General features: G+C 48.5%; 1 protein-coding gene across 3 annotated transcripts in view; it reads left to right on the top strand.

The window, feature by feature from the left end:
- The window catches only part of CLASP1 (cytoplasmic linker associated protein 1), a 185,214-nt gene that overhangs the window by 39,066 nt on the left and 128,810 nt on the right, over positions 1-17,338 (top strand). For all 3 annotated transcript variants that reach the window (XM_082312843.1, XM_082312842.1, XM_082312844.1), the window contains exons 3-8: positions 11,621-11,699; positions 11,967-12,070; positions 12,570-12,661; positions 12,749-12,824; positions 15,736-15,833; positions 17,109-17,176. In XM_082312843.1, the coding sequence (XP_082168969.1) occupies positions 11,621-11,699; positions 11,967-12,070; positions 12,570-12,661; positions 12,749-12,824; positions 15,736-15,833; positions 17,109-17,176 (517 nt within the window). The remainder of the gene's footprint in view (positions 1-11,620; positions 11,700-11,966; positions 12,071-12,569; positions 12,662-12,748; positions 12,825-15,735; positions 15,834-17,108; positions 17,177-17,338) is intronic.

The raw sequence follows: 17,338 nt of genomic DNA, 5'->3' as shown, positions 1-17,338 counted from the left end.
GTGGGTTTCCAACAGGGCTACAACAGCCAGTATAACTCTTTTCAGGCAGATTTTGTTGAACAGCTGTCCCGTGGTGACAACTGTCACCCATTTCAGACCTGGAATATCAGGTGAGTAGGATGATGTGGAGTGTTACATGTATGGAATTGAGTTTTCCAGACAGCTTCTAGAAAAGCCGCAAGTCTGAACTGTGGTGCAAGGGCGTAGCGCTTGCTGCATGTGTTCTGCTCCAGAGCAGTTCTGCAGACATCTGCAGCCTCTAAGTGCCAAGGCAAGAAGTCTACCCTTGCCTGCGTGTGGGTGTCTCAGACCCTAGATACTTGTGGATAGGTAGCTTGCCTGAGATTGCAAAACCTTTTCTAGTTTCTGACCGCATGCCGTGCACCAGTGTGGCCCAAGGGTGTGCCCTAATTTAGATGCATTGTGCTTCACTATGCTGTCATATAATTGAGTATCTGTTAGAAACAACTAAAAAGGCGTCTGTTTTCAGTCTGAGGGAGGAAAACAGATGTTTTATTCTCTTGTGAGAGCTCAGTAGGGCGATGCTTCAGCTGTTGCTCCAGATCTCAATGATGACAGCCAGAAAGGCAAAGGGACAGACACATAAGTCAAAAGGCGTTGAGGAGAGGAACATATTTAGGACGGAGAAGAATGCTTATTTCCTGTGCGTTAAGTGGCATGTGGGGTTTAGTTCTGGAGCATGTGGAAAGCATTGCCCTCAAAGTTAGCGTTAGCTTTTAAATGGGCAGAGACAGAATCTATTTACATTGTGATTGCTGTTTCCTAGACCAGATATATCAAATTCTTGGAAGATATCTGCTTGCCAGAAGTCGAGATATTAAAAATGATGCCTGAATTGATCAAGACCTGTGCTAAGAGCTGGGTGTTAAAGAGGCATAGTTGCGAGAGGCTTGCATGGGTTACAGACTGGTTGGAGCTGTTGAGCCAGAAGCTGTGTAAAGAATTCTGCAGGGTGCCAGGCCTGGGCCAGTTGTGTCACCTCTCAGTTGAATGTCCCTGGCCCCTTGCAGGATGACACAGTGGCTCAAGCAGAGAGAGCCCGGTGACAGCTGCCCAGCTTGCAGATGGGCACTGGTGCACATCTGCTGATGTGAGGTCTGGTTCTACCTGCATAGACACACTCAGGTGAGCAGGACAGGGACTGTCCCTTTCTGTGTTTCTGTGGCACTTGGTTTTCTGGGGTCCTGATTTCAGTTGGAGCCACTGGTATAGCACTGACAGTAAACCTCTGGAAGCTTTCCCTTTAAGTTGTTTGACATGCATTGAAAAACAGTATTTAGCTGTACCTTGGGAGGACTAAGAGAGAATGATAAAAGAAGAAACTGATATGGTCAACAATTTAAACCAGTAGCGCTCAGTCTTCACTGGCCTGACAGTACTGAATAGTAAGCTGTGGGAAGCATCACATTTGCTCTATGGGCTGTGCCGGGTCTGGTGGATGGTGGGTTAGATCTAGCTCAGGTGCATCCCTCGCTGGTGTAGGAGAGACTGAGAAGTATTTTAACCCATGCCTCTAAGGGTCATCCTCTGGGCTTTCCTGAATGGGTCAGAAAGGCGTTTGGAATGCTCCAAGGCTCATCTGTGAAGGAAGACCTTGTGAGATACTGCTGAAGGCTTCCCTTGAGGGTGGTGCTTGCCAGTACCACATGGGTCACTGCAGCTTCACCAGCCCTAAGGGGATGGGAGCAGAAGGTGTAGGTCCAGCAGAGAAGGGCAGCGTGTGTCGAGAGATTCTCTGTACTTGAAAATGATGCTGCTTAGTCCCAGAGGCTGGTTTCTTTGTGCTTCTCAGCACATTTGACTCTTTCCTTCATGTATCAGGGCCCCACTTGGTTCTGAAATCTCTGGAAACCCTGAATTTCAGTTTTGTCACATAAGGTTTTGAAATTTATCTCCTGGAACAGGCTGCCCAGGGAAGTGGTTGAGTCTCCATCCCTGGGGGTATTTAAAAGAAGGGTAGACGTGGTGCTTGAGGACATGGTTTAGTGGTGGACTTGGTAGTGATAGGTGAAGAGTTGGACTCAATGATCTTAAGGGTCTTTTCCAACCTTAACAATTCTATGATTCTTGTGATGCTGGACACTGGAAGAGCTGTCCCTGAATTATTAACAGCACTTGTTGGGCCTGTCATGTAAAACTTGCCTGAAGATCTGCAGGACATGCTGCAAGAGCATGTTTTTTGTGGTTTTTTTTTTCTTTTTTTTCTTTGTTGTTTATGGAAAGCTTTGCTTGGATTCTCTTGTTTGTGAGCTGCTGTCTTTGCTGCTGGGACAGCCAGCTCTGTCCTAGCCTCACCCTATGGGTAGTGTCTGTCTGCATCGAGAGGTGATTCTTCTCTGGCTGCAAATTTATATTGTCTGATGGTTGCAGGCGAGAAGAACATAAGCAGCCTCTTTCTTTCACTTTCTGTGGTTAAGTGTAGTCTGACTTTTTCTTCTAGCTGCACTCTCTAGCATAGTACTTAGTGCTGTTCTTTCTAAATAGCCGAACCTTTTGGGCTCTTTGGGAGCTATAAAATCAGATGCTTATTTACTTGGCTGTTAGAGCACCACAGTGCTAGCAGCGCTTTCCAGCAGTTCTTAGCAATGGAAGATGAAGAAAGGACTCTTCAGGCAGAAACAGAGGGGGAATTCCAGGTGGGGATTTTGTAATTACCAAAGCTGGAATTTAGGCAGGATGTAGAAGCTATTGCCCTTGTGTTAAGAGGTTGTTGAAGGCTTTCCATGTGGCCAGTTGGTCAGACCTTCGGCTCTTAGTCTCCTCTGGGTGAAAAGATTTCAGTGGGCTAAAGAAGCAGCTTTGCAGGAATAGGATTCCTGCTGAAGTGATGCTTCCCTCCATGCAGGAAGGGTTCCTTCCTGCCACCTGTGGCCCCCTTCTCTACCTGGCATCCATCTCTTCACTTACTTGGGCTGTTGTATTTCTTCCTGCAGCTAGCAAAGGCATCTTGAACCTTTCTTCCCCTTTACTCAGTGGAGTTCTTTGTTGTTGTACTGTTAGGCTGTTGTGGGTTATGTCTGGAGACTCTTCTCAAGGATGTAGGAGCGTATGGTAGATGCTGAGCAGGCAGTCTGGCAGCGCAGGGCTGGCAGCTGCTGTGGAAGCTTCAGGTCTTAGAGTGTTTCCAGAGTTTTGCAAAGGCTGTGGCTACTGAAAATGCTGTTGCACTCTTAATTGCTTGTGTTCTTTTCTTTACAAACAAGGCAAGAAAAAAGCTTCATTAGCTGTGATCTAGCAAGAGATGTCAGCATCTGGTAACTACCTTCTACCCTATGCAAGTCAGCTTCTGTCGACTGCTCACCACAGTGGCTGCTCAGCCTCCCTGAGAGATCCCCAGCTTTTTTTCATGTTACCAGCACCTAGTGGGTCTTGGCTGTGTTTGCACCTATTTGGTGTCCTCCTCATGAGGCTATCCGTGCGGCCTGTCATCACTGCTTTGCAGGATTGCTGATCCTTGTAAAAGCTTATATTGAATGGTGTAATCTGGAAGTGCAGGTGTTCAGAAGCATGGGAGCTAGTGGTCAAGGCGGGTAGCTGGATATTTACGCATCCTCACAATTCTCACTACTCTTCTTGAGCCCTAAGGGAGCAGAGAGGACTGTGGGTGATTATCTGCTAGGTTGTGTGTTTGCCTTGTTTTTTCCAGATGCTATCTAATCCCTCAGAAGCACTTCTGTTTCAATTTTAAAATGTGCTGAGCACTTTCTATTCCTGTAGGTGTTAGAGATGGCGTCAGGGTCAGCACTTCTGTGCTGGGAGCTTTGAGGTGCCCCAGCTAATATGGTTCTGCCTCAACCTACCAGTGTGATTTCTCGCTTTCTCTGTGCACTGTAGCAGGCTTTTGCTTCTAATGGCAGGGAAAACACTTTTATTAGGTAAACCAACCTGGTCTGTTAATAAGGCACATCACTACACTAGCAATTTACTTAAAGGCTTTCAGTTTTCCCATGAAAAACAAAGCAGGGCATTGCAATGGCTTTTTTCCTTTCCCTGCCATATTCTTGTTGCTTTTCTGTAAGAGAGATCCTGGCACTCGTATGATGCTTCATTTTGCCCTGAGCTCCTGAGATGCAATTTGTCACCAAAGCTACGAGCTCATTCAAGGATGTGGTGGGCCTGATCCCTGGCTGACGCACACAGCCATGATCTCATCGGTGCTCACAGAGCTACATCCATTTTTCCTTAATGGCTGAGGACCTGGCTTTAAGTGCTCAGCTGGAGGCAATGGAAATGTACAGAATAGTGGCAGTGTTTGTGACTAAAACATTTAACTTCTTTGTGGTGAGAAACCAAAGGCAATAGCAGTTTGTAGTGCAGGTGTTCTGTTTTGATGTTTTATGTGAAGACACTAAGCATTGGGTACTGCCATGCAGATATCCATACCTGTAAGGTGTTGCGAAAACAGGACTACCTTTCTGAAACAATATTTGCTGCTGCTGGTTTTTGTCAGTGTTTGGGGTAATTGAGACAGGAAGGTGTGATTTAAATTGGGACTCTGCCTTCAACTGTGAAGTCTCCTGATGTATTACCACAAGTGCTGCTTTCCTGGAGACTGGACATGGACTGTAGTTTGTGTCAGTAGTGATTTAGCTGCTGTGCTGCCCGGGGCTCTGACCTTGCTCAGGCTAGAAGACCCACCTGTGTTCCACAGCAGTGACTCTGCAACTTGTGATTCCCTCTGTGTCCTTTGGACAGAGCCCAGTGGTTACATGCTGCTCCTTCTCGTCATGGTTATGTGCAACCACTCAAGGACCAATGCAGAATCTTTGCAAAAAAGGGTGAATTTGTTATTCTTGGGAACTCACCCCTTCAATTCCACTGAGCAGAGGGAGGGTGGAGACCAGTGTGGCTCGCTCCAGCTCCTTCACCTAGGACATATTTGTTAGTTCTCCTGGAAGCAGATGTCCACATTTCAGAATGATCATGTTCTTTTAAGCATCCCCCCAGTTTTCTTTGTGGAATTTCTGTAGTGATAACTTCATGCTCTGTGGTGCATTTCCTTGAGTTGCTTTGAATTTCTCATGTGTTCTACCAAGTCTCTAGCTCAGGAGACAACTTTTTGTTTTGTTGGCTTTTTTACTGGATCCAGAAATATAGTTTTTGGGGAGTTTTTTTGCTTTTGCATAAGAAAGGTGCCCTTGTGTCCTAACAGTAGGTGTAAAAATACATCCCTGTAGTCATAACTTCTTACAACTTCTTAATACCTACCAACATTTAAATGACCTTAGTCCTTCTGGTACGTATTTCACTCTAGAGCTGTGCATTTACTGAGTTGCTCATCTGTTCCCAGGTCTGTAAATGAAGGAGAACTTTAAATAACCAGGTTTTCTCTCGCTTTACAAGTGCTGGTGGTTTCATCGGGTGTTTTGGTTCAGCCGTTTCCATCAGTCCAGCAGTGAGCCCTGGCAGGCAGCCAGCCGCTTGTCTCATGGGCTTTACTGTCCTTCATCGCTGTCCCACAGCGCTGCACCATTGTAGGCTGGGTGAGTTGGCATGAAATAAGCTGGTCCCCTGAATTTTGAGGTGAGCAGTGGTCTTTAATTCATAGATGATGCTTCTTGATAGTTTTTTACAAGCAGTAGTTGAAAAGTGCTGAGATGTGCTCTGTTACGTTAGAGCAGCGGGTGGATTAAGGAGATGGGCTGATGGCAGTTCTCCCTGCTCTCCCAGCCCCAGAAGACCTGTGGGAAGTTGTGTTGCTCCTTGTGGCATACAAGTGAGGTGCTTGCCAGAGGCTCACATGGTTGGAACTGTAGTGTGGGGACTCTGTGATAGAACTGGCTGTCATCACAGTGAGGAAAGGGGACTCAAGTGACCTGCAGGGTCAGTATGGTCACGGGAGCACAGGGTGGTGTTGGCATGGAGGTGTAGGGAAGATAAACGTGCAGGATGATGTTGAACAGAGCCTAGGACTGCGGGGAGGCCACGAGTAGTGGAGATCCGGGAACCTGTCTGGGTGGAGATGCGCAGGGCAGTCAATACCTCCTGGATTTTCCTTTGAGATGGTGGCATGGCAGAGGCGGCATGAGCAGCCTGGGCTTTGCTGCCTTTAGAGAGGGCTGTTGTCATGGGCCATCTTCGTGGGCAGCAGGGGATAGTTTCACAGCAGAGAAGGAAGAGTGAGGCATCTCTAGATGTAATTCCGGGAGAAGAGAGAAGGCCTTCAAACACGAGGTAGGAGGGACCGGGAAAAGGGATATAGAGATGAATGCTGTTGTGTGGTTTAAATCCTGTCAGGTCTGTTAAGTGTGCTGCTAGTCTCATTTGCTGAACAGTTGCATGCTGTACTGTAAGGACCCCCTCGGTGCTGATATTTTCCAGTGTACAGGATCTGGCCTCCCTGCTAGGAAAGGACAGAGTGCCCGGGATGTTCCTGACCCACGGTGACTGTTCTCAGCCATAGATGCTGTCTGTGTTTTATCCGGTATTGCCTAGCATAATTCCCTGTTCTGGGCAGAATAACTCTGATCAGCTGTACAGGAGTGCAGAAAAACAGTCTGAAAGGTTTCTGTTGCTCTTTTTTCCTAGTCTTCTAAATCCAAAGCAGATGTCTGGAGTCTCATCAGTATCTTAAAACAGAAGAAAAGTCACTATGAAATTAAATTTCCAAACAGAGAAAATTCCCACATTAATTAGTTAAATTTTCTAAATCTCACAGGTTTAGAAATCTGTCTGTAGATGATGAGAAATAAAAGGGGCAGTTTTTCTCTGGGAAGTCATTCCAAGAGATTGTGGTCCATGTTCCAGTGGAAAAACTTATATATCCAAACCAAGCAGCCCGTGTCTTGAGGCATTGCTGTATTGAATGGCAAATCAATGGCCCAGTGTCCAAAATTGTTTGTGGATTTTGAAGGTGGTGTCTGTGACAGATGGTATCTCATGGATCTAGACAAAGAACCCAGGAATAATTATTTCAAGTCTTCCCCCTGTTCAGCTCTTTGACCACAGCTTGTAGTCATGCCAGTAAAACCAGTTGTGCTACTGTCGCTGCCGCCTTGTTTGCTGGTGTTCGTTTTGCAAATTGTGTTGTACAGAATAGCTCATACGATCTGTGTCTGTACGAGGACCGTTGGGCTGGGGCGATGCACTCATGTTGCCAGTGCAGATGCAATCCTGCCTTGGAACATGAAATGTTAACTGCTGGAACGGCAGACAGAGGTGGATTCCTCCAGGGTGGATGTGGTTTTACTCGTGTGCGGGTGGCATACAGCAGTCAGCATTTCATAAGCTAATTTCATGTTCCTCTGTCTGCCAGGAGTTTTATTATTGCTGTGCTGACCCAAAATACATACCTGACTTCAAAACTACATTTGCAAATGTCAGCTGACTTTAGCTCTTGCTCGGACTTGGGTGCCCAGTTCAGTTGCGGTGGATGTTTCATGTGTTAAGGAGTTGGAACTGCTCCCCGTCTGACTGATTAGCAGTAGTCATCAGGCAGACAGTAATGTGCGGCCTCAGTGCTTGTCTTAAGCTTTTCAATGTGTAATCTGAAGCGTTCTCTTTTTTCACAAATATACTAAGTTTACTTGAAGCATGCAAGTGCTTCTCCATGTCTTTGTTTACGAATCCAAAAGATTATCTAAGCAAATGTTCCAAAAAAACCTAGTTGAATTCTCTTACAATTTTTTTTTTTTTTTTTATGTTGAGACTTAGAAGTCTGTCTTCCACCTCCATTCCCTCCTCCAAGAAAGACCTCGCGGACAGACTCCAAAGTGAAATAGCCAAGCCATGTCACCACAGTGTTGGAGACGAGGAAACAGCTGGGATAGAAACTGTATCTCCAGCATTTCCACATCCCCAAGCTGCCAGCTGTGGAAGGTGCAGAGTGAAACCAGCCCATGGGGATGTGCTGCTCAGCCCATCGCTGATTCCCTGCAAGAGGCATGGGACAAAGGTTTGAGCAGCAGCCACCACATCACTGCTGCGTGTGGCATGGTGCGGAGAGCGGAGGAAAGGGCTCATCTCTTCCCCACTACAGCCTGGAGCTGCCGTGTTAGCGCAGGCTGGGGCAGCCCGAGGCTGTGATTCACTCTGGTCACTTTGTGCTGGGTCAGCTGGTGCTGGATGGTGCAGCTTGCTTTCTTGCCCTTTTATGGGAGCGCATTTAGGTGTGTCTTGTTTTAAGCTCTGTTGGATGCATTTATTTGTCTGCCATGCTTGGTGAGCATTCACTGTTAGAGCAGATGATGATAGGCTGGCTGCTCTCTGATACATGGCGCTGCCTGCTTTCAGCACCACCCAGGTATTAAAGGGTAGGTGCTTTGAGTTCTTTGAAGTAAGTTTTTGATGACATCTTACAAAAAAATTATTTTCTGTATTAGGCAAAGCTGTGTTTCATCTTGGGACCTAACAATTCCCTTGTTTACTGGGAATGATGATGCCTTGAGACCTGGCAGTGGGAGGGAGGCAGGAGAAGGGCTTGCTGACAGACCCTAGTGCCTATGAAAAGTACTCTGAGACATTACAAAGCAGCAGCAGATGCCAGCTGAGCTGAATACTGGATGGCACAAATGGCTTTATTGACTGTCTTGGGGAACCTCAGGGGTCAAATAAGCAAAGTGGCAGAGCTGCAGACCTAGGGCTGTGCCACTGTATGTTCCTGCAGAGATCATTCTTTTTGGGGCCTGTATAAAGTAGGGGGCTAAAAGCAGCGGCTGCTGACCTGGTGTTTTCTCGGTTGAGGGCTGGGGGCCTCTGTGCTGCTAGAGATACAGGTGAGTTGAGGGCTACCTTGCTTGGGGCATGAAGCAAGACCTGTGCTGATGTAATGGCCCGGAATAGCTCTGTAGTTATCAGTACTGCAGTGTTACCTGGAATTTCGGATGGAGAGCTGCGCTTCCCATGCCTCGGTGTGGAGCAGTGCCCGCCGGCTGACTTCCCCGGGGAGGAGCGTGCTGCAAGAGCACAGCAACAGGGTGGCTGCTGGCAGGGCCCGTCGCTGCTCCGGCCCTGTTGCTGCTCCGGCCCCGTGCGACAGTCTGCCCGCTCCTGAAGTTCCTCCTGGCTGTTGGTGCGTGTTAATTCAGGCAGAGCTTGAGTAACTGGGGCGGGCTCTTCAGAGCAGTCAATCCAATGCAGCAAGGGCTGGAATTCAATGCATTCGTTTGCCCGTCGTGCCCCGGCTTTTCCGTTAGCTGTCTCTCTAACGATCCGTTAGGTCTCAATCCAGACACGATTTCAACTTTCCGCCTCTGACCTTCAGCAGCTTCAGAGGCAGGTGGCGCATCAGGGTTGATAAATGAATCCAGCATGGTAGGGAGTAACACTTGGTCACCCCAGCGATTGTTTCCTCAAGAGCTGTCCAAGCCACCACTGTAATCATTGTGCTAATTAGCTCTCCATTTCTATAAGCACAGCAGCAAAAAGCCTTGGGAGGCTTAGCTCATCCTCCCCGTCTGATCCTGGGGGCGAACAGCAGGGTAACTGGCTATGTTTGCACTGTGGATGTGTTTCCTTTAATGGTTGAGCGATGAGTTCCCCTGGCTCTTTCTGCCTTGCAGGCAGTTTGAAGATGAGATGGATCCCTTCCTCTCCCGGGATCTGATTTATCCCCGGGGCACACCTCCGTAATTGCAGGCAGCACGCTTACTTCTCTGCGCAGGATGCTGCGGTGATGGGACTCTGATCAGACAGCTGTGAATGATGGCCGGCACTCAGAGTCCCACAGACTTTGCTTAAAAGCATCTCTCAGCTCATGAGGATGCAAAGCCCATCCTCTTGGCGGGGCTCGGCTGCCGTGCCCCAGCCGGGAGGAGCTGAGCGAGCTGGCAGGCGAGCGGGCCGCGGCTGGGCTTGAGGCAGCTGGCCCTGAAGCTGGCGGAGCATTCGTCAATGGTAGGTGAAATCCCGTGTGCAAGATGAATGTGCAAACGAAACACGGCTTACAAAAGCATGAGGAAAATTCTCCCTTGGCATATGAATGGATTCTAGATCTTGTCGGCATGCTGCAAATGATGTTGAATTGAAATGACACGGCTGGAGGGTCTGTGATGGGAGAAAACTGCAGGAGCCGTTTGGAGAAGGTAAAGCGGTGCATGGGACAGATGAGGATGGATCTGCTCGTATCAGGCAGTTTCTTTTTAGGAGACGTGAGATGGAGCAGGCCCCTTCCTCTGCTCCCTTGCTGCTACAGAGCTGAATCTGCAGAGAGTCCGTAGAAAAGGCTGGGACAGACGGCGGGTGTGCCGGGCCGGTGCAGCCGCCCGGGGGGGCAGCGGGAGGGTTCACGCGTGCAGTGACATCGCGGCTCTCCCGCGCGGGGAAGCCGCGGGTGTCGGGGACGCGCCGGGCACGAGCCGCAGTGCGAGGTTCCAAAAATTGCGCCACGCGCTAGGCGGGCGCCAGCGTGTTGTTCAAGGCGTCAGCAGGGCTGCCCTCACCACGCGCTCATCGAGCAGCCGCGCAACCCCCAGATAAGGACGGTTACGGAGTGCTTTACCGCGCTCCCGCTAGGGGAAAGGTAACCGCGCCCGAGGTCCGGGCGAGGGGCGGCGCGCCGCCGGGGCCGCTCCCCCGCCACCCGGCTCGGGGGCGCGCTCCGCTGGGGCGCGGCACGGAGAACGGCGTTTCGGTCTCGTCTCTGGCTCCGGTTTAAGCCTTTTTATCGTCCGTGGCGGCGCTACCCAGAGTGCCCCGCGCCAGCCGGGCGGTTATTTGCATAGGGGGCTGGCCGGCCGCGCCGGGCGGTGACGGCGAGGGTGAGCGCCCCCTGCCGGCCGGCCGCGGCGCTGCTCGGCAGGGCCGTGCATGCCTATGTACAGATGCATGGATGTATGGATGCGCGGGGCTCGGCTGTGACAGCCCGGCTGGCACCGCCCCAGAAGCCTGGCTGTGCGTTGCACTTCCAAGGGTTACTAACCTCAGCGCCTCGCTAGAAACTTACAGAGCTGTCTCATACAGAGCTATCATGATCTATAGGGGCTTGCCAAGTGTTTCATATACAAACTACACCGTGTGTTTGGTATACGCTGTTATTTTTTTGTGCTGTTATTAAATGGAATTAATCACAGGGGGTTTTCTGATCTGCAGCCTGTCCTGAAGCTTCTCCCAAACAAAGTCCCTTTCCCTGGGTTTCAGTTGTGTCATGAAAGTGTTGGGTTTGGTTTTGGCAAGTGAATAATTAAGCAGCTGTTAGCGCACATCATTTTCTAATTATAAGTGCAATAATTACAATTAATTAGAAATGTTAGTTACGGCAAATACTAAAATTGTTATATGCATATGGTATGTGTACATTGCACATAAGTATGTAAGATTTTAGCGTTGTGCGGCAATTACAGCTGTTGGCTTTGTCAAATTCTTGGCAGTGAATTTTGGCTTGTAAATGTCACAGGGAGCAGTAATTTGGGGGCTTTTCAGTTTGTAAACCACTCAGCTTGTCTGTCAGAACCGTGCACGGAAGAGCTGCGTGTAGCTGTGCGGCCGTGTTACCCGGGTGCGCGCAGCCCCCAGCCGGCGGACACGGTGCCGGCGGCGCGGGTGGGAAGGGGCCCCTCTCCCAGGGGAGCGCGTGCCGGCGCTCCCGCCTCTCGGGTGCGCTGGCCGAGGCCGGGGGTGAAGGGCTGGACGCTAAAACGCCGTCTGTCCTGTGCTTTTGCAGGTGGTTCTCCTGGGGATTGACATCCTTTCCGCGCTAGTGTCCCGCTTGCAAGATCGCTTCAAGGCCCAGATTGGCACGGGTAAGGGGGCTGTCTGTGTGTGGGGGGGGGGATGTCGCCATCACTCCGGTGGGATCCACTTTGGCTGCTGTACACAAAGCCTTTTGACCTCGTACACAAAGCCTTCTTTCTCCCCCAGAGATCCCTCAGGAGGCTCTTGGAAGTTCCAGGCTCTGCTGAAGGGCAGGAGGGCTCGTCCCTCCGTCGGCCTGGGAGGGAGCAGAGGGGCTGGGCCACTGTGACAGTCTTCTTCTGAGGGATTTGGATGTTCCTGTTTTCTTTCCTCAGTGCTGCCAAGTTTACTTGATAGGCTGGGAGACTCTAAGGACTCGGTGAGGGAGCAGGATCAGACCTTGCTGCTAAAAATCATGGAACAAGCTGCTAACCCTCAGGTACGCTCGATAGCCCCTTGCAGTGCGTGAGTGACTGGCTGCTTAAAAAGGAGAACTTTTTTCTGTCAGACGGAAGGTTTTCTCCTGTGGCCCTATCTGAAATGGCTTCATCTTCCCATGCCTTGTTATGAGATATTCGCTTCATTTGAAAATGCTGTTGTATGTCAGGATATTCATGGGCGTGAGACTGTCAGTGGATTTCCCAGGGACAGGGTGGGCCGGTGTCAGTGTAGTTTTTCTGGGTCCTTGGAAGGTACTCACTTTCTGTAAGTAAAAGTACTGTTTTAGCTAATGGGGAGTTACCGTGAAGTCAGCACAGAACAAAGAATTAGTCAGATCTAAACATGTCTTTCTACTTCTTGTCCTGTCCTGTTTGGATGGATGTAAAGCTCTTATTTAAGCTCCAGAGATGTTACAGAATATGTCTTCTGGAAGAAAGAATCTGTCTCTTCCCTCACCTTCTTTTTCCCTATCTCACCTTCTTTTCTGTCTTCCACAGTACGTGTGGGACAGGATGCTAGGAGGATTCAAACACAAGAATTTCCGGACAAGAGAAGGGATTTGCCTCTGCCTTATTGCAACACTCAATGCGTAAGTCAGAACCTCCTGCAAACTTATGTTATGTACACAAGCCTGCTCTTTGACTCACACCGGTGCTCTTTTGTTCTTTATTCCCAGATCTGGAGCTCAGAGTTTAACACTGAGTAAGATAGTGCCACATATATGTAACTTACTTGGAGATCCAAACAGCCAGGTAAGCTTTCGCTGCGAGTCATGCCTAAAGGTTGTGCCGATGGCCTTGTTGGTAAGCGAGGCACTGCATTCTGGCTGGTAAATTAACTAATTGTGCTGCTGGTGGTGAACTCTGAACAGTGCTGTTTATGAAGAGCCCTTGGCTGGTTTTGAAGAGGTATAATTTGAAGTATGCCTAAACCAGCATATCGATTACCCCAAGAGTTCAACAGAACATGAGTCTGCAGGTGAGGTGAACAGAGCAGGAAAGCTTTGTGGGAAAGGAGCTCCTGTGCTTGAATGCGGGGGGGCTGCAGGGATCCCTCTGGGATGTTCCCTTCTGCCTTCAGAGAAGAACCAGTCTGGGCAGGGAGGGCAAATGGGACCAGTCGGACAGCCTGGCCACATGCACTGCCAGAAGCTGTACAGGGAGATTCTGAATAAGGTGTGGAAGCTCTACAGGATCCTTAAGTCAATGATGCAAAACAAATTAAAATACATGTTGAAAAAGAAAATCTGTTGCTTCTACATCCTTTTTGTCCTGCCCTGGACAGGACCTAATCTGAAATCAGATGTAAATATGTGAGGTTAGTGAGAAGAAGAGGGATGAGGAAGCAGAGTTCAAACTAATGTCATGTATCATAGGTATTAGCAGTTTCTGAATATCCCCATTGCCCTCCTAGCATGGGTGATGAATACACAGGATCCAGGTCTCTGGAGCGTTGTGCTGGAAGGAAGCGTGAGGCGGCCAGCTGGGAATGGGTTTACGCTGGCTCTGGAGTTGGCCATATTCCTATGGCTGTAAGGGCCTCCCCTTGCTGAAGAGGAGGACTGAGTGTGAAGCAGCCTCCCCTTGCTGGTTGTGCCAACGCAGGAGGATCAGCCTCTCACCCCAAGAAGTTTTGAAGGAAGTTTAATGTTCAGGGTCCTCTGTAGTTCTGAGCCACGGCTGAGCAAGCTGTTACTCTTTGAGGGGACACTGGGTTTAGGACTTTGACTTGTTGCACAGACACCTCGATCCTGCCATTGGTGAGCTGTTGAATGAATCAGAAAGTTGGTGAGGGGACTGTGGCATGTTTTCCCTCTGCACTGCCTCTTCCACGTGGCTGGCACAGCTTGTTATCCCCATCCCCAGCAGCAGCAGGAATTACAGCTGATCTCTTGCCCCTTATCCTGGGTCTGGTGTCTCATCCCCAGAAAGCCCGTGCCCGAACTGATCAGACACAAATTGCTGTCAAAGCGGCTCCTGGTTGAACAGTGCCTGCCCTGGGGCTGGGCTGGTCCTGGGCTCCCCTGGGTCTGCTTCTGGCTGCTGGTGCCTTCTCCCGTCTGCCTGGTGCTCGGTCAATGCTGCCCTCTCTTGGTGAGAGATGATGGAGAAACACAGATCCAGGTCAAGTGCAGTGTTTATCCCTTTTGTTGTGGACATGGAAGCTGTTTTGTTACTGCCCTTCTCAGAATGAATGTTTTTTAGGTTTTATTGTTTTCAACTAATGCAGTTTAAGAGCTTGTGTAACCCAGTGAGCATCTAGTATGAAAACTGTATTTAAACTCTGACTATTTTCTCAAAAATAAAATTGAGCACTAAAACTTTGTTATTGCTGTGGTAGATTAAAGCAAGTATGATAGTAGCAGTTCCCTGCCTTGCCCAATATGGGGTTCACCCAGTCCTGCAACCATACCTCTGATTAATTTGACGCATGGAGGCAATCCTTCCAGATCACGCCGTGAGGACCTCTGCTGTCAGCCACACCGCGTGCTGTGGCATGGCGGCAGGCCGGGGGTATGGCCGAGCTTGTCGGCGTGCCCTGGCCGCTGTGCCCCTGCGGCTGGTGCCTGGGCCCCGGGGCAGGTGGACTCGCTGCGGGCAGAGACGCAGGTGCGGCGACCTCCCCTCCCTGGCTGTTGGAGGCAGGGTTAGGGTCTGCGTACCCAGAAACTGGGGACACCAGAGTCCCCTTGAGCTGTGCCCAGAAGTCCTGCCTGGTGGCGTACGGGGCTGATGGGCAGAGAGAAGAGAGGCAGGACCGCTGAGTAAGGGCTGGCATGAGTGAAGGCAGCGCTGCGGAAACTGGCGGTGACCTGCGGAGCAGGAGAGCGGGGCGAGATGAGTGTGAGTCAAGTGTTAGGGTTTTTTTGGCTAGGAAGCAGGGCATGTGTCCCTGCCCTTTGACTCCCACCTACAGGTGATTCTAGCTTGTGCCCACAAAATATCCTGTGTCTGGTCCTGATGTGTGTGGGTGCTTGGGTAGCTGCCAGGCCACCTCCTGAGAAGCAGAAATGCACGGCTCTGTAGGTATTTCTGTAGGCAGAGCAGGCAGTTTACCTTCTCTGTCTGCTGTGTCTGATGGAGGGAGGGGGTTCAGTACAGAAAGGTGACACTTTAATCAGATTTGTGGCTCTTTGGTTCGATGGAGGGAAGGATGTGCTCAGCAATTTCTTGGAAATCAGTTTGGAAAATATGCAAAATTTATGGTGACGCAGGTGATTGATTACTCCTCCCTCCCTCCATATTTTATTGTAAACACAGAAACATAGGTTTGTAAGACGGCATTAAAAATCAGTTTGTTTTATAATGTACTAGCAATATAAGGTCTATTTGTGTCTTTCTCCTTGCTTTTTTTGATCCAGTAAATGTACCTGTTGCACAGAATGGGTGGAGTTTGGCAAAGGCTGCCGAGCTCCCTGTGTGTGTCCCTGTGTAGGAAACCTTTCATCTCGTGTCTTGCCTGCCTTTTCAATTAAATTAGACCTGCTGATACTGCTAATATCTGAAATGCAGGGATGGAAGCTCCTTCATGAGCCCTGTGGTAACATGTATAGTGGCAACTGTAGTTCCTGAGAAATATGCAAATTTCTTTTTCCAAGGTAGGGCAGGGATTTATTTATTTAAATTATAAAGATGATTGATTTCTTTCATATCTCACATTCAGGTTCGAGATGCAGCAATAAACAGCCTTGTGGAAATTTACAGGCATGTTGGTGAACGCGTAAGGGCTGATCTCAGTAAAAAAGGATTACCCCAGTCTCGGTAAGTTGAGAATGTCCTTATGTCTTCACTATTTTTGGGCTGCTTTTTATTCCCTTCCTTCCTTAAGAAGGCTTCAGGAGCTGCATGATGGAACCTTTTCCTGGGATCAGGGTTTGTGTTTTTTTCATCCTACAAACACTCAGGTTTCGCTTCATGTGGATCCTGTTCTTTTGCCCAAGTATGCCACAGCATCTTTGGAAAACCAATAAAATCATTACACCTGCGTAGTTAACTGATGTAAGATTTAATGTGGTGTTTTTCCTGTATGTTCTGCATGTGTAGGGAGGACACTTCAGAGTAGCCTGTGTTTGTGCAACTTAGAAGGCTGTCATTAAAACAAACAAACAAACAAAACCCCCAAAACAAACAAAAATCCCAAAACAACCACCCCCAAAAAACCCAAAACAAAAAAACCACAGTCAATATCATCTGTTCCAAGGCTTTATTAAAAAAAAACCAACAAAAACAAAAAAAACAAAACCAAAAAACAAACCAAACGAAAAAAAACCCAAAAAACAAACAAACAAAAAAAAAAAACCAACCCCAAAAAAACCCACACCAAAACCAAAGGTCTGTCCCTCTGCTTCTGCCACTTGAGGTGCAGTAAGAAAGCTGCTCTGCATCTTACTGCAGCCTCCAGTGTGCTGGGTGGAGCGCGGTCAGACCTGGGGATGGAGTGGGTGGCAGCGTGTCAGTGCACAGAGGGAGGAGGGAAGAGGTTTCGGAGGCGGGGTGCACGCAGGGGGAGGCAGTGCTGTTGGCTCTTGCTCTCCAGTGAGAACATCTGCTGCCACAATGTGGCTTAAAGTAATAAAGTCTCTGGGAAGGAATAACGAGATGTGATAAGGATCTTCTGCTCCACCAGGCCTGTGACATGAATGGGAAAGAAGTGTCAGGGCCAAAGATAAATGTTGTGCAAAGTTGTTCTTAGGGGTGTTTTTTGTGGTATTTCTGCAAATAGTTAAGATAGGCAAAGTGGTAATGAACTGGAAATGCATCTACAATTAGAGATGTCACATCTTCAGTAATGTTGTATTTCCAATTATATTTCTTACCCCTCTGTAGTACCAGTTGTTTCTCAGTTTTTCTTATCAGCTGTTCCGTGTTGTGATTTTTTTAAAAATTTTGAAATAACTTTCCTCCACACTGACATTTTTGACAGTGTTCCCAATGACCTGAGTGAAGCAAAATTTGTCCTATAACATCTTAAATTAGAAGATTCCTAAAAACTAAATTCAACTGTTCATTGTGTATTTCTTTAACTTTCTTTAACAGGTTGAATGTAATTTTTACAAAATTCGATGAGGTCCAAAAATCTGGAAACATGATCCAGAGTTCAGGTGGTGAGTAGAAGTACTTGTATTCTCTTTTTGGTATTTTTAGTAATTTTCAATTGATGAGGCATTCAAATGGACACAGAGCAAGCATTCTCTTAGCGGAGATAAGTATGGGTGATTGTTCAGAAATATACACATAGCTTTTGCAGCAAATAAAATTGATGTTTA

Source organism: Platalea leucorodia, assembly GCF_965183815.1.
Source record: "Platalea leucorodia genome assembly, chromosome: 5".
Taxonomy (NCBI): Eukaryota; Metazoa; Chordata; class Aves; order Pelecaniformes; family Threskiornithidae; genus Platalea; species Platalea leucorodia.
The sequence above is the reverse complement of the archived record's forward strand: the minus strand, read 5'-3'. Positions and strand labels throughout refer to the sequence as shown.